Consider the following 15797-nt stretch of genomic DNA (forward strand, 5'->3'; position numbering starts at 1 on the left):
AAAAATAGAAGTGTTTAGCCATAATGACCATTATGTTTGGAGGAAAAAGGGGGATGTTTGCAAGCCGGAACACACCCTCCAACCGTGAAGCACGGGGGTGGCAGCGTCATGTTGTGGGGGCGCTTTGCTGCAGGAGAGACTGATGCACTTCACAAAAGATGGCATCATGACATAAGGAAATTGTGGATATATTGAAGCAACATGAAGACAGTTGGGAAGTTAAAGCTTGGTCACAAATGGGTCTTCCAAATTAACAATGACCCCAAGCATACTTCCAAAGTTGTGACAAAATGGCTTAAGGACAATAAAGTCAATGTATTGGAGTGGCCATCACAAAACTCTGACCTCAATTCTACAGAAAATGTGGGCACAACTGAAAAAGCATGTGCGAGCAAGGAGGCCTACAAACATGACTGTTACACCAGCTGTCAGGAGGAATGGGCCAAAATGCAACCAATTTGTGGGAAGCTTGTAGAAGACTACCTGAAGCATTTGACCCAAGTTAAACAATGTAAAGGCAACGCCTAAATACTAATTGAGTGCATGTAAACTTCTGCCCCACTGGGAATGTGATGAAAGAAATCACTATTATTTTGACATTTCACATTCTTAAGGTGGTGAGCCTGACCTAAGACAGGATAATTTACTAGGATTAAATGTCAGGAATTGTGAAAAATGTGTTAACATTTATTTGGCTAAGGCATATGTAAACTTCCTACTTCAACTCTATCACATACGTGTTTTCACAAATGTCAGCCAGTGTGTTTTGTCAGGATGTAATTGGCTGTCTACACAGTAGTGGGCTTGGGTTGGATTAGGTATTGCAGTGTGCTAGGTGGAGCTGCTTCAGTTAAATGGGAGCTATGGGAAGAAGGAGTGCATGGTAGTAAAGTTATGAGATGGGCTGTTGGACGACTAGTGTGGTCATATGCAGTGAGTGGGTACATATGTGAAAGCCAGATTCTAGGTCAGGTACAGTAGGCTCTACATCGACATCCCTCTCCACATGACCCCTAATATTATAATCTGCAGGATATTGCCCTCAAGCCACCTCTGCTATACTGAATCACCCTGTTAGACATGTCACTGATTCATTTCAGGATTCAAATGTACTCCGCTCGTAGAGCATTCCCTTTGCTTGGTCTCAGCCGAAGCCGAGACACAGCACATGTGAAGCTACCCTCCACATGTGCTTGGTCTCAGCCGAAGCACAGCACATGTGAAGCTACCCTCCACATGTGCTTGGTCTCAGCCGAAGCAGAGACACAGCACATGTGAAGCTACCCTCAACATACACTGTAGGTCAGTGGTTACAGAAATTGTTTCCATTAGCTTAGAAATTATTCCTCAAGTAGTGAAGGAATTGACAAATTACCCTTACATGAAATGCTAGTGGCATGTAGACGTCAAAATATCTGGTGAAAGCAGACAGCCAAGGCTAGTGAAAGGATGCCAGAACCAGATTTCAGAGCAACAAGCCTCCACTCAAAATGTAGAAAGAATTCTCTAGTCAAGTCACAACTCAGATATTTCAAAGTCAAGCATTGTATTAAACAAGCCAAAGGATTACAAGTCACAATATGTATTGTGTGTATGCTACAAGGTCAAAGAGTGAGGCCTTCATCCCAAGCTGAAGTAGATCAGAAGTATTTCTTCAGGCCTGCCAGGTGGAAGGTAGTTATGGTCAGGTCAGAATGAGCTCCCCACTGGACACCACGGTCTCGCCAGCCACAGAATTCACTGCAGCCACATCTCTCCCTGATGGAGCAAAAGGAGATCATGAGGCTTGACACTAAGGCCATAAAGCCCAACTTGAGATTCACAAAATTAGCATTTACAGTCACCAACCCTGGTCAAAGGTATAGCTATTGCATTCTCATGCTGGGATGGAGCCAAGGCATATACAGCCCATCACCCTATAGCACCAGGGTCAATGACACCTTTACTAAATGAAGCATGATGAACAGCAAGTTGTATATCAACGCCAACTGGAAGATACAAAAAATAAATAATAATCTACTTACTTTGCCTGTTGCAGCTCTGTTGACAGAAGTGGGTCCTAGTAGGGTGGCACACCTCTGTACTACAGTGGATGAAGACCTGATAGAAAGCAAACGTTAAATGTATCAACTACATTAGCCATTTAAACCAAGGCCATATCAAGCTGGTCTGAGGTTAGCAGCACTGCTTTTCAACACAGTGACAGATTCAGTCTTTAGGGCAGACTTCCTCGCAAATCCATCAAGCATTAGGGTGAAAACCCCAGCAGAAGACCATGAGACCCTGATTAGAGTACTCATGCTGTAATAGAGTAAGTACAGTACCCTGTCCTTCAAAGGGGCCAAAGTGTCTGCATCCACAAAGGTGAACATCTTGACCGCGAAGCGTTTGTAGTGGGTCAGGAACTCAAGGCCAGAGGAGCCATCCACAGGGATTACATTGGTCAGGTAACGGTCATCCTGGTACGGACACCTGGAGAAAATAATTGTTAGGAATAAAGTGGGACAATTCCAGAAACCTTCCCAGGTTTCAGAAATCCTGGTTGGAAGACTGCAGTTAGTTTACAGGTTACATGTAAGCACCAGTTGAAAGTTGATCTAACACATCAAGTAGCAAGGTAACCATCTTGTTTCTCTAGTTACCCATCAACCAGGAGGTCCCACTTGGGCAAGCTGAGGGGACTGGGGGTGGAGGTGGCCCAGCAGTAGTCCAGATTCAGGACCAGGTTAGAGTCGGTCCTCCCCAAGATGTGAACCTCTGCATACACTGGATCCTTCAGGAGCTTGGCAACTGGGTAGTCTGCTTCACTGTAGTAGGACCTGTAAGCTTCTACTTCTGTGGACAAAGGGTAGCATTCACACAAAAAGCTGAAGTGCAGCAGTTTCAGAACAGTGCTGGCCATCTTAAAACAGATTGTTGGAACAGGCATTTGTTCCACCTAAGTAGTAACCCATCTGATGCAACAAAGCTGGAACTTAATACTAGGATTTGTAGAATCAGGTGTTAGTTTGGCTCGAGTCAAAGCCTGCACCCACCCCTTGTATGACAACGCAATTTCCTGTCAGGGATAAGCTATCACAGCAAGATTTTAATCTTCTAAAACCCATTTCTCCAGTTTACCTTCCACACATCCCTTATTGTAACATTGTCCGCTGGCCAGCCGGAGCGCTACTCGGACAGGTCCAGTAGCAGCGACTGGAGCAGGGGGAGGAAGAGCATTCACCTCAACCACCAAAAACTCCACCGCAGTGTCAGAGTACTTACACTGGAACTGCAGCCTAGAAGAAAACATGTTGACAGTGATGTAAAGGCCAGAACTGTGTTGTTCCACAGACTCAGGGTGGGCTAGTACATTCTGACTCAAGCTGTGAATCAGATACCAACAGAAAATGCCTTTAAGAAATAATTCAGTATGAAAATAATTCTAAAAATATTGTACTGGCCATTTCACTTAAGCCTCAAGTGGGATTGGCCAAAGGGAACTTGGTGGCGTTACATTTCACGAGGGAAGACTCACTCAAAGTGGCTGTCTCTAGTGATTGAGCCTCGAGGTCCAATCTCCACTTCATAGGAAGATATCATCTTGTTCTCATAGACTACATAGCCACTTTCCTCCTGCAATGGACAAAACATAATTCAGCATTGGCCAATGGGTCTAACATCCAGGCTTTGCCTGTTGAATTGGACTGACTTACAAGTTCTTTGAAAAATGTTATTAATTTAAATCAGATTGTCATAAGGTTCCATGACTTTGTCCACACAGGGCATTGATGATTGTGTTTTTAAAATAAACTTTTGTACACCTGTGGTGTTCCTGATCGAAAATGCCAAGCAAACCGTCTAAATATGGACTAAAGATCTGGGCAGCATGTGATGCCAGGACAAGTTACGCCTGGAAGATGCAGGGTTACACCGGGAAACCTGCTGATGGTGTTCCTGAAGGTCTCCAGGGAAACCAGGTGGTCCTGGAAGTGATGGAAGGTCTCCAGGGGCACAACATGTGACAATTTCATCCCCTCATATGCTCTTGGTCAGGAGCTGCTCCAAAAAAAGATGACCATGGTGGGGACAGTCAGAAGGAACAAGCCCCGAGTTACCTCCTGCCTTACTACCAAGGACAGGGATTGTTTTTCCTCTAAATATGCCTTCCACACTTGTGTCCTACTGCCCAAAGGAAAATAAGTGCTCCTGATGACAATTGCACAGGGATGACACTGTGCTGGATTACAACAGGAACCAAGTGAGAGTTGACAACCTTGATAAGGTATGTTACCATCTTTCAAATCTCATGTACTTTTCCCCCTTACCAGATTGTTTAAACTGCACAATAAGAGATGTTTGGCAAAATTAATTGAATTTGTGAACAGTGGAGTCAATTCTATTCATTTGAATATGTAAATATGTTTTAGATGTGATAAATAACACTTAAGAAATTTCTCAAGTTACTCTGACGTATCACTTGTATGTACTCATTTTATTTACGGATTGTTGCACTCAGGTTACATACTAAGAGGATGACGGCACCCTGGCCCATGGTGTTCTTAAACATCCTAGCTGTGTCAGCCTAAAACAAGTCTGGTGTGAATACAGGCTGGAAGCAGGGAAATTCTTCAAGAGGAGACTATTCCATTCAAAGGCAAATACCTTGCACCAACACCAGCCTTTGCTGGATTGGTGAGAGATACAAGGGCCAGAAGCAAGAGCTACAGCTGCCAGAGACCGAAGGAAGAGGTGCAATCTGTGTGCACCAAGAGATGTCAGAACGAGCAGCATGTGCCACAAATGCAGTGCATATATTTGCAAGGCACATGCAACAACCACGTATTGTCCAACATGTGCATGAGAACACACAACCGTTTATTAAAGAACAAACATTGTTCACATTCTGTTGATGTGTTCAGACATTCATTTTCTATTATGGTGAAGTTCTCATATCCTTTCTTTACCATCATGTCAGTGTTAACCTGGAACAGGTTATTTTGTGCCACTATTTAAAAAAATGTGAAACAGTATCAAAACAAATGTCCTTGATGAAAAAAAAAAGACAAAGTAGTCTGATAATTAGCACCATTTCTATGAGAATTTGATACAGTCAACATTATCCATAAACTATGCTTTTTTTTGTCAAACGAGTTTTATGAGCTCAGGTCAATGAGGCCTACAGCCCGCAAATAGAATTCAAAACTTGAAATGTTCACAAGAACTTAAATTAATAAAAACACAGGTGATATTATGGATTTATAGTCAGCTATAATGTGGCAGTCATTTTGGACAGGGAACACAGAATTAACAGGAGGGTTAAATTAATGCAGGGCCCTGCATTGTCTAGATTATTATTTTTCTATCAAATGGGATTAAATTCCTAAAAACAGACAAATCATGGATTTGGAATGGGACTAGTCAGTCTTAATTTAGATCATAAAAATCCAGAACTTTTAAACTGTTACTCTGGGACTAATTCTGAGGGAGGGGGTGGGCACCAGGTGAGAAGACTCAAACTACCAGGCAGAATAGAACCCCAGCAGCATTGACCAAGGCCTAAATTGAAAATCAACTGGAAACAATGGATTGGGTTCATAGAACACTTCCTAGATGGTCAAGATTTACATTGCATCACATTGAGAAAGATATTTACCCACCATGAGAGTGGTGCCACAGGCTGTGACAGGGAACTGGTATATGGCAAAGGCTTTAGTGGTGCCAACAGGCTTACAGAGGGCATTTTGCGGTCCAAGCAGACTGATGCTATCAAGGTCCAGGTTGGGCAGAGTGGCATCCCTGGCCACCACAACAAGAAACTGACCATCTCTGGTGCACTGTACAGTTACTGGGGAAGGAGTGGGCACAGAAAGGATATGAGTAATTACTCATGCGCCACTCTAGAAAGTCATGATAGAGCCAACAGAACATTTAATTCACAACACATGTTGGCACTAATAACTCCATAAATCAAAGTCTTACAAGCTAGGCAGGAGCAAATACAAAGAATATGGAAATTGTAAAATAAATGAAGGGAAAAGCCAAAACAGTCACCTGCTTTCCCATAGTAGCACCGCCACTCATCAAAGCAGCAGTTGATTGCCTCACATTGAGCAAGAGTAAGATCAGGGACACCACAAGTAAGTCGCTCTTCCTCTTTCACTTGGCATTTCTCAATAGGAGTTGTGGCATCAGGTCCCTGGGTAACCCACTGAGGTGGCCACTGGGGCTGGTTTTTCAGCTTCTTGGCCTGCTGGTCATATGTTACTGGCCTGGTTGGAGGTTGCTGCCTCACCTTCTGGGCCTGCTGAACAACTGGAGCCTGGTGCTTCTGTAGTAGCATTCCCCAAGTATTTGCACTACTGCAGCGCACAAACACAGCCAGCAACACAACTACACACCTTGCTGATGATGCCATTATACTACACAATCATATCCACAGGACTTGCTCAGGGCTCGCTGAGGCTTTTATACCTGATTGAGTACGTTTGTTTGGCAGATGCCCCGCCCCTCCTCGTTAAGAGTCGAGCTGTCGCCATCAATTAATCAGTCAGGGCCTGGCAGGCATCCCTGGGTAGTTAATCAGTCAGGGCCTGGAAGGCATCCCTGGGTAGTTAATCAGTCAGGGCCTGGAAGGCATCCCTGGGTAGTTAATCAGTCAGGGCCTGGAAGGCATCCCTGGGTAGTTAATCAGTCAGGGCCTGGAAGGCATCCCTGGGTAGTTAATCAGTCAGGACCTGGAAGGCATCCCTGGGTAGTTAATCAGTCAGGGCCTGGAAGGCATCCCTGGGTAGTTAGTCAGGGCCTGGCAGGCATCCCTGGGTAGTTAATCAGTCAGGGCCTGGCAGGCATCCCTGGGTAGTTAGTCAGGGCCTGGAAGGCATCCCTGGGTAGTTAGTCAGGGCCTGGAAGGCATCCCTGGGTAGTTAATCAGGGCCTGGAAGGCATCCCTGGGTAGTTAATCAGTCAGGGCCTGGAAGGCATCCCTGGGTAGTTAGTCAGGGCCTGGAAGGCATCCCTGGGTAGTTAATCAGTGGGCCTGGCAGGTGCAGCTCATTGATAGCTCGTTTGGCTCTAGGGAGCGATCAGCACCTAGGACTTGTTTCTAGCAAATGGATACATTTGAATACTTTGAAATTGATTAATGGTATACTTGTCCTCGTTTGATCCATCTCAATAGTATGAAGTTGCTTCCTATTCTTGTCCCCTCTCTTTCATCATTTTTTTAGATATTCCTTTAGACCACGTGACAAACTCATTCCACGGAGGGTCAAGTGTCTGCGGGTTTTCACTCCTCCCTTGTGCTTGATTGATGAATTACCCTCACTGATTAGTAATGAGCTCCCCTCACCTGGTTGTCTAGGTCTTAATTGAAAGAAAAAACAAAAACCTGCAGGCACCCTGCCGTCTGTGGAATGAGTTGGACACCCCTGCTTTTTAATACTATTGAAATGCAACTGCTATTTCTCATTCCTTCCCTCTCTGTCGCTAACTTTCTCTTGACCTCCCCCTCTGTCCTTCTCTCTCCCATGGATTATATTAAACAGGACTCAGGAGCTGGTTGAGTATAATGAGGGTCCCTTTGAATACTTTAAAATGAATAATATTCTCTCTCCCTCCTTCCGCACCTCTCCATCCCCCCTCTTGTTCAGATGTATGGGCGTTACACACAGGAGCTTGGTGTGTATGCCAAGGAGGAGGCGGCCCGCCTGCGTGATGGCGGGGGACTGCGGCGGTCCACCAGCGTTCGCAGCCGGTCGGCAGAGCTGCTAGAGTATGAGAAAGACCCTTGCGCCAAGTGTCATGGTGAGTGACCAACTGACCTCAACATGACCACTCATATTTACCAACCTAATAACCACTCATATTTACTGACCTGTCTAATGACCTCCGTGTGACCACTCATATTTACTGACCTGTCTTATGACCTCAATAGGACCACTCATATTTACTGACCTGTCTAATGACCTCAATAGGACCACTCATATTTACTGTCCTGTGTAATGAGTGAGTGATCACTGTGATCAAATGACTTCTCCTATGAGTGCACCACCACCGAACTGACAGCGTTGACCGACGCTGAGTGTACAAAACATTATGAACCCCTGCTCTTTCCATGACATGGACTGACCAAGTGAATCCAGGTGAAAACTATGATCCCTTATTGATGTCTCTTGTTAAATCCACTTCAATAAGTGTAGATGAAGAGAAGACCGGTTAAAGAAGGTTTTGTATGCCTTGAGACATGGATTGTGTATGTGTGCCTTTGAGGGGTTGACTGGGTTATGGTAGTAGGTGCCAGAACTGGAATGCTGCTGGGCTTTTCACGCTCAACAGTTTCCCGTGTGTATCAAGAATGGTCCACCACCCAAACGACATCCAGCCAACTTGACACAATTTGGGAAGCAAATTAACTTTTAACAAGGCACACCTGTTAATTGAAATGCATTCCAAGGTGACTACCTCATGAAGCTGGTTGAGAGAATGCCAAGAGTGTGCAAACCTGCCATCAAGGCAAAGGATGGCTAATTTTGAAGAATCTCAAATATAAAATATATTTTGATTTGTTTGATTACTACATGATTCCATATGTTACTTCATTGTTTTGATGTCTTCAATATTATTATACAATGATAAATCTTTCCAGCTGTAGATAGTTTACTTAACTTCATAACGCAACATATTTGGTCGCCAGGCATAATGTCCAATTACAGAGGTTCTGAATCTAAGTGGGAACAATTTTGAAGGTATCTCGAAAAAGCGGGTGTTTTTGACACTCTCACCAATGTGTTGGTGGCCCTATACGAAGAGACAGAGAAACCTAATAATTCTTTGAACTTTCCAAAGCATCACCTTGGTGTTGCTGGTGTGGAGACAGCAGATGCCGAGGCCCTTCGTTTGGGGCTGTCTGAGCTACAGCAGAAGTGTGATCTGCTCATGGAGGAAACCAAATAACTCAGAAAGAGGCTTCTGCAGTATGAACCAACACCTGAGGATGGAGCAGCGGAGTAATGTAGTTGGTTGAATTGTTATATTTTTTTCACTGTTTGGAAGGGGCGCTTAATGTAAAGCCATAATTTCTTTATAGTGTGTGTGTGTGTGTGTATGTATGTGTGTGTGTATATATATATATATATATATATATATATATATATATATATATATATATATATATATATTACTGCTCAAAAATAAAGGGAACACTAAAATAACACATCCTAGATCTGAATGAATGAAATATTCTTATTAAATACTTTTTTCTTTACATAGTTGAATGTGCTGACAACAAAATCACACAAAAATTATCAATGGAAATCAAATTTAGCAACCCATGGAGGTCTGGATTTGGAGTCACACTCAAAATTAAAGTGGAAAACCACACTACAGGTTGATCCAACTTTGATGTAATGTCCTTAAAACAAGTCAAAATGAGGCTCAGTAGTGTGTGTGGCCTCCACATGCCTGTATGACCTCCCTACAATGCTTGGGCATGCTCCTGATGAGGTGGTGGATGGCCTCCTGAGGGATCTCCTCCCAGACCTGGACTAAAGCATCCGCCAACTCCTGGACAGTCTGTGGTGCAACGTGGCGTTGGTGGATGGAGCGAGACATGATGTCACAGATGTGCTCAATTGGATTCAGGTCTCGGGAACGGGCGGGCCAGTCCATAGGATTTGGGTGTTGTTTATGCCTTCCTCTTGCAGGAACTGCTGACACACTCCAGCCACATAAGGTCTAGCATTGTCTTGCATTAGGAGGAACCCAGGGCCAACCGCACCAGCATATGGTCTCACAAGGGGTCTGAGGATCTCATCTCGGTACCTAATGGCAGTCAGGCTACCTCTGGCGAGCACATGGAGGGCTGTGTGGCCCCGCAAAGAAATGCCACCCCACACCATGACTGACCCACCGCCAAACCGATCATGCTAGAGGATGTTGCAGGCAGCAGAACGTTCTCCACGGCGTCTCCAGACTGTCACGTCTGTCACATGTGCTCAGTGTGAACCTGCTTTCATCTGTGAAGAGCACAGGGCACCAGTGGCGAATTTGCCAATCTTGGTGTTCTCTGGCAAATGCCAAACGTCCTGCACGGTGTTGGGCTGTAAGCACAACCCCCACCTGTGGATGTCGGGCCCTCATACCACCCTCATGGAGTCTGTTTGTTTGAGCAGACACATGCACATTTGTGGCCTGCTGGAGGTCATTTTGCAGGGCTCTGGCAGTGCTCCTCCTTGCACAAAGGCGGAGGTAGCGGTCCTGCTGCTGGGTTGTTGCCCTCCTACAGCCTCCTCCACGTCTCCTGATGTACTGGCCTGTCTCCTGGTAGCGCCTCCATGCTCTGGACACTACGCTGACAGACACAGCAAACCTTCTTGCCACAGCTCGCATTGATGCGCCATTCTGGATGAGCTGCACTACCTGAGCCACTTGTGTGGGTTGTAGACTCCGTCTCATGCTACCACTAGAGTGAAAGCACCGCCAGCATTCAAAAGTGACCAAAGCATCAGCCAGGAAGCATAGGAACTGAGAAGTGGTCTGTGGTCACCACCTGCAGAACCACTCCTTTATTGGGGGTGTCTTGCTAATTGCCTATCATTTCTACCTGTTGTCTATTCCATTTGCACAACAGCATGTGAAATTTATTGTCAATCAGTGTTGCTTCCTAAGTGGACAGTTTGATTTCACAGAAGTGTGATTGACTTGAAGTTACATTGTGTTGTTTAAGTGTTCCCTTTATTTTTTTGAGCAGTATATATATATATATATATATCACTTCAATTTTGTTTAAGTAGTAAATGTGGCTTCTGTGTACAGGCACTTCCTTTGTTACCATTATCTCCAATTTAAGTCAATAAATACTCTTGCATGGGGGAAAAAAACGATTCTACAATGTAAAAATAAAGAAAAACCTTGAATGAGTAGGTGTGTCCAAACTTTTGACTAGTATTGTGTATATATATTTTTTTAATGTAAATAAAGGACTCTTAAATATGACTCTTGTGTACTAGCGATATCTTGCCACGTTCTTGTACAGGAGGAGAGCAGAACCCAGCCATTCTCCCACCTACACCACAATACCTTACCTCTTAGGAGTAGGATGATGAGTTTGTGCCTCTGCTCTGTATATGTGGGTGTGTGTGTGTAGGAGTATGTGCCTCTGTTCTACTCCAAAATCCAGAGGGTTTTAGAGCCCAGCCTACACACTTCGCAAAAGGCTGAGCGGCTCATCGTGACCGTTAGCTTTAGAGAGCGAGAGTGGGTTAGCTCAAGAGGGAGATCTCGCTAACATGCTAGGCTAATGTGTAATGCAGTGTGACTGACTCATCTCTCACCATCATCGCCCATCTACTGTATTCTAGGGGAGGATAGCTCATAGTAATGCCTGGAACAGAGCAAATGGAATGGCATCAAACACCTGGAAACTGTGTTTTATGTATTTGCTACCATTCAGCTAATTCCGTTCCAGCCATTACCATGAGCCTGTCCTCAAATAAGGTGCCACCAACCTACTGTGAGTTACACGGAATCGTGGCTGAATGACGACATGGATATTCAGCTAGCGGGATACACGCTGCACCGGCAAGATAGAACAGCACACAGATGAGGGGGGGGGGCGGTCTGTGCATATTTGTAAACAACAGCTGGTGCACGAAATCTAAGGAAGTCTCTAGATTTTGCTCACCTGAAGTGGAGTATATTGGGATAAATTGCAGCCACACTACTTGCCTAGAGAGTTTCAGCTAAACTTTTCGTGGCTGTTTATTTACCACCACAGACAGATGCTGGCCCTAAGACAGCACTCAGTCAGCTGTATAAGGACATAAGCAAACAGGAAACCACTCACCCAGAGGCGGTGCTCCTAGTGGCTGGAGACATTAATGCAGGGAAACTTAAATCAGTTCTACCAAATTTCCATCAACATGTTAAATGTGCAACCAGAGAGAAAAAAATTATAGATCACCTGTACTCCACACACACAGACGCGTACAAAGCTCTCCTTCGCCCTCCATTTGGTAAATCTGACCACAACTCTATCCTCCTAATTCCTGCTTACAAGCAAAAATTAGAGCAGGAAGCACCAGTGACTGTCTATAAAAAAAAAGTGGTCAGATGAAGCAGATGCTAAACAGGACTGTTTTGCTATCACAGATTGGAACATGTTCCGGGATTCTTCCGATGGCATTGAGGAATACATCACATCAGTCACTGGCTTTATCAATAAGTGCATTGAGGACGTTGTCCCCACAGTGACTGTACGTAGATGCCCCAACCAGAACCATCAAACAGGCAAAGCGTCGATACAGGGCTAAGATTGAATCCTACTACACCGGCTCCGATGCTCGACTTATGTGGCAGGGCTTGCAAACTATTACAGACTACAAAGGGAAGCTGCCCAGTGACACGAGCCTACCAGACGAGCTAAATCACTTCTATGCTCACTTCGAGGCAAGCAACACTGAGGAATACATGAGAGCATCAGCTGTTCCGGATGACTGTGTGATCATGCTCTCTGTAGCCGACGTGAGTAAGACCTTTAAACAGGTCAACATACACAAGGCTGCGGGGCCAGAGGGATTACTAGGACATCTGCGCCGGGCATGTGCTGACCAACTGGCAGGTGTCTTCACTGAGATTTTCAACATGTCCTTGATTGAGTCTGTAATACCAACATGTTTCAAGCAGACCACCATAGTCCCTGTGCCCAAGAACACAAAGGCAACCTGCCTAAATGACTACAGACCTGTAGCACTCACGTCCGTAGCCATGAAGTGCTTTGAAAGGTTGGTAATGGCTCACATCAACACCATTATCCCAGAAACCCTAGACCCACTTAATTTGCATACTGCCCAAACAGATCCACAGATGATGCAATCTGTATTGCACTCCACACTGCCCTTTCCCACCTGGACAAAAGGAACACTTATGTGAGAATGCTGTTCATTGACTACAGCTCAGCGTTCAACACCATAGTACACTCAAAGCTCATCACTAAGCTAAGGATCCTGGGACTAAACACCTACCTCTGCAACTGGATCCTGGACTTCCTGACGGGCCACCCCCAGGTGGTGAGGGTAGGTAGCATCAGCTCAGCTCAGCATCAGCTCAGTCCCTTCTGTACTCCCTGTTCACACACGACTGCATGGCCAGGCACGACTCCAATACCATCATTAAGTTTGCAGACGACACAATAGTGGTATGCCTGATCACCGACAATGACAATAGGGAGGAGGTCAGAGATCTGGCCGGGTGGTGCCAGAATAACAACCTATCCCTCAACGTAACCAAGATTAAGGAGATGTTTGTGGATTACAGGAAAAGGAGGACTGAGCACGCCCCCATTCTCATCGACGGGGCTGTAGTGGAGCAGGTTGTTCCTTGGTGTCCACATCAACAACAAACTAGAATGGTCCAAACACACCAAGACAGTTGTGAAGAGGGCACGACAAAGCCTATTCCCCCCCAGGAGACTAAAACGATTTGGCATGGGTCCTGAGATCCTCAAAAGGTTCTACAGCTGCAACATCCAGAGCATCCTGACTGATTGCATCACTGTCTGGTACGGAAATTGCTCGGCCTCTGACCGCAAGGCACTACAGAAGGTAGTGCGTACTGCCCAGTACATCACCAGGGCTAAGCTGCCTTCCATCCAGGACCTCTACACCAGGCAGTGTCAGAGTAAGGCCCTAAAAATTGTCAAAGACCCCAGCCACCCCAGTCATAGACTGTTCTCTCTACTCTCTCTACTACCTCTCTACTGGCGGTACCAGAGTGCCAAGTCTAGGTCAAAAAGGCTTCTCAACAGTTATTACCCCCAAGCCATAAGATTCCTGAACATGTAATCAAATGGCTACCCAGATTATTTGCAATGTGTGCCACCCCCAACCCCTCTTTTTACGCTAATGCTACTCTCTGTTTACCGTATATGCATAGTCACTTTAACTATACATTCATGTACATACTACCTCAATTGGGCCGACCAACCAGTGCTCCCGGACATTGGTTAACCGGGCTATCTGCATTGTGTCCCACCCACCACCCGCCAACCCCTCTTTTACGCTACTGCTACTCTCTGTTCACCATATCTACATGTACATACTACCTCAAACAGCCTGACTAACCGGTGTCTGTATGTAGCCTCACTACTTTTATAGCATCGCTACTGTTTATAGCCTGTCTTTTTACTGTTGTTTTATTTCTTTACCTACCTATTGTTCACCTAATACCTTTTTGCACTATTGGTTAGAGCCTGTAAGTAAGGATTTCACTGTAAGGTCTACACCTGTTGTATTCGGCGCACTTGACAAATAAACTTTGATTTGATTTGGAATGGAATGAACTCTACAAGATGGCTCATGTTGATATCCCGTTCAAAGGCACTTAAATCTTTGGCACCTTCAGAACGGCACACACAGTCCATGTCTCAATTGTCTCAAGGCTTAAAAATCATTCTTTAACCTGTCTCCTCCCCTTCATCTACACTGATTGAAGTGGATTTAACAAGTGACATCAATAAGGGATCATAGTTTTCACCTGGATTCACTTGGTCAGTCCATGTCATGGAAAGAGCAGGGGTTCATAGTGTTTTGTACACTCAGCGTCGGTCAACGCTGTCAGTTCGGTGGTGGTGCACTCATAGGAGAGGTCATTGGATCACAGTGATCACTCACTCATTACACAGGACAGTAAATATGAGTGGTCATATTGAGGGCATTAGACAGGTCAGTAAATATGAGTGCTCTTACTTGAGGTTAATACATAGGTTAGTAAATATGAGTGGTCATTAGGTTGGTAAATATGAGTGGTCATATCGAGGGCATTAGACGGGTCAGTAAATATGAGTGGTCCTATTGAGGTCATTAGACAGGTCAGTAAATATGAGTGGTCCTATTGAGGGCATTAGACAGGTCAGTAAATATGAGTGGTCCTATTGAGGTCATTACACAGGTCAGTAAATATGAGTGGTCCTATTGAGGTCATTACACAGGTCAGTAAATATGAGTGGTCTTATTGAGGTCATTACACAGGTCAGTAAATATGAGTGGTCCTACTTGAGGTTAATACATAGGTTAGTAAATATGAGTGGTCATTAGGTTGGTAAATATGAGTGGTCATGTTGAGGTCATTAGACAGGTCAGTAAATGTGAGTGGTCATATTGAGGTCATTACACAGGTCAGTAAATATGAGTGGTCATATTGAGGTCATTAGACAGGTCAGTAAATATGAGTGGTCATATTGAGGTCATTACACAGGTTAGTAAAATATGAGTGGTCATATTGAGGTCATTAGACAGGTCAGTAAATATGAGTGGTCATATTGAGGTCATTACACAGGTTAGTAAATATGAGTGGTCATATTGAGGTCATTACACAGGTCAGTAAATATCAGTGGTCATATTGAGGTCATTAGACAGGTCAGTAAATATGAGTGGTCATATTGAGGTCATTACACAGGTCAGTAAATATCAGTGGTCATATTGAGGTCATTAGACAGGTCAGTAAATATGAGTGGTCATATTGAGGTCATTACACAGGTCAGTAAATATGAGTGGTCATATTCTTGGAGATTTTGTTTGAGATGTGGCAGTGCCTTGTCATAAAATAGGCTTTTCCCATTTTGTGCACTGCTTGCTAGTGACTGTTCTGCTGAGGGAGATTACACTCACTTTTGTTTTGATATCTTTGGCCTAAATATCATTGTATAATTTACAGTATGTTTGTACGATTCATATTCCGAAACAGAATAAGCAATTCATTACACAGTGTATCTGGCAGACTGTCTGTTTTGGCTTTTGGGTTGAGAAGAAGACTGAAGACTG

At 44.6% G+C, this 15797-nt stretch overlaps 2 protein-coding genes and 1 pseudogene across 2 annotated transcripts in view; 2 read left to right on the plus strand and 1 right to left on the minus strand.

Moving 5' to 3' along the window:
* LOC110508195 (chloride channel protein 2) overlaps positions 1–15797 on the plus strand; it is a 126973-nt gene that overhangs the window by 53493 nt on the left and 57683 nt on the right. The window contains exon 2 of the mRNA XM_036965953.1: positions 7632–7785. Coding sequence (XP_036821848.1) covers positions 7632–7785 — 154 coding nt within the window. The remainder of the gene's footprint in view (positions 1–7631; positions 7786–15797) is intronic.
* Positions 1525–6436, minus strand: LOC110508805 (zona pellucida sperm-binding protein 4). The gene is made up of 8 exons (XM_036965954.1): positions 6034–6436; positions 5640–5827; positions 3518–3615; positions 3121–3278; positions 2643–2835; positions 2325–2472; positions 2025–2100; positions 1525–1758 (listed from the first exon to the last, which is right to left on the minus strand). The coding sequence occupies exons 1-8, from the start codon at positions 6395–6397 to the stop codon at positions 1685–1687; spliced, it is 1299 nt and encodes a 432-aa protein (XP_036821849.1). The 5' UTR covers positions 6398–6436; the 3' UTR covers positions 1525–1684.
* Positions 8617–9073, plus strand: LOC110508806 (annotated as a pseudogene).

This window comes from Oncorhynchus mykiss, chromosome 28, assembly GCF_013265735.2.
Source record: "Oncorhynchus mykiss isolate Arlee chromosome 28, USDA_OmykA_1.1, whole genome shotgun sequence".
Classification (NCBI taxonomy): domain Eukaryota; kingdom Metazoa; phylum Chordata; class Actinopteri; order Salmoniformes; family Salmonidae; genus Oncorhynchus; species Oncorhynchus mykiss.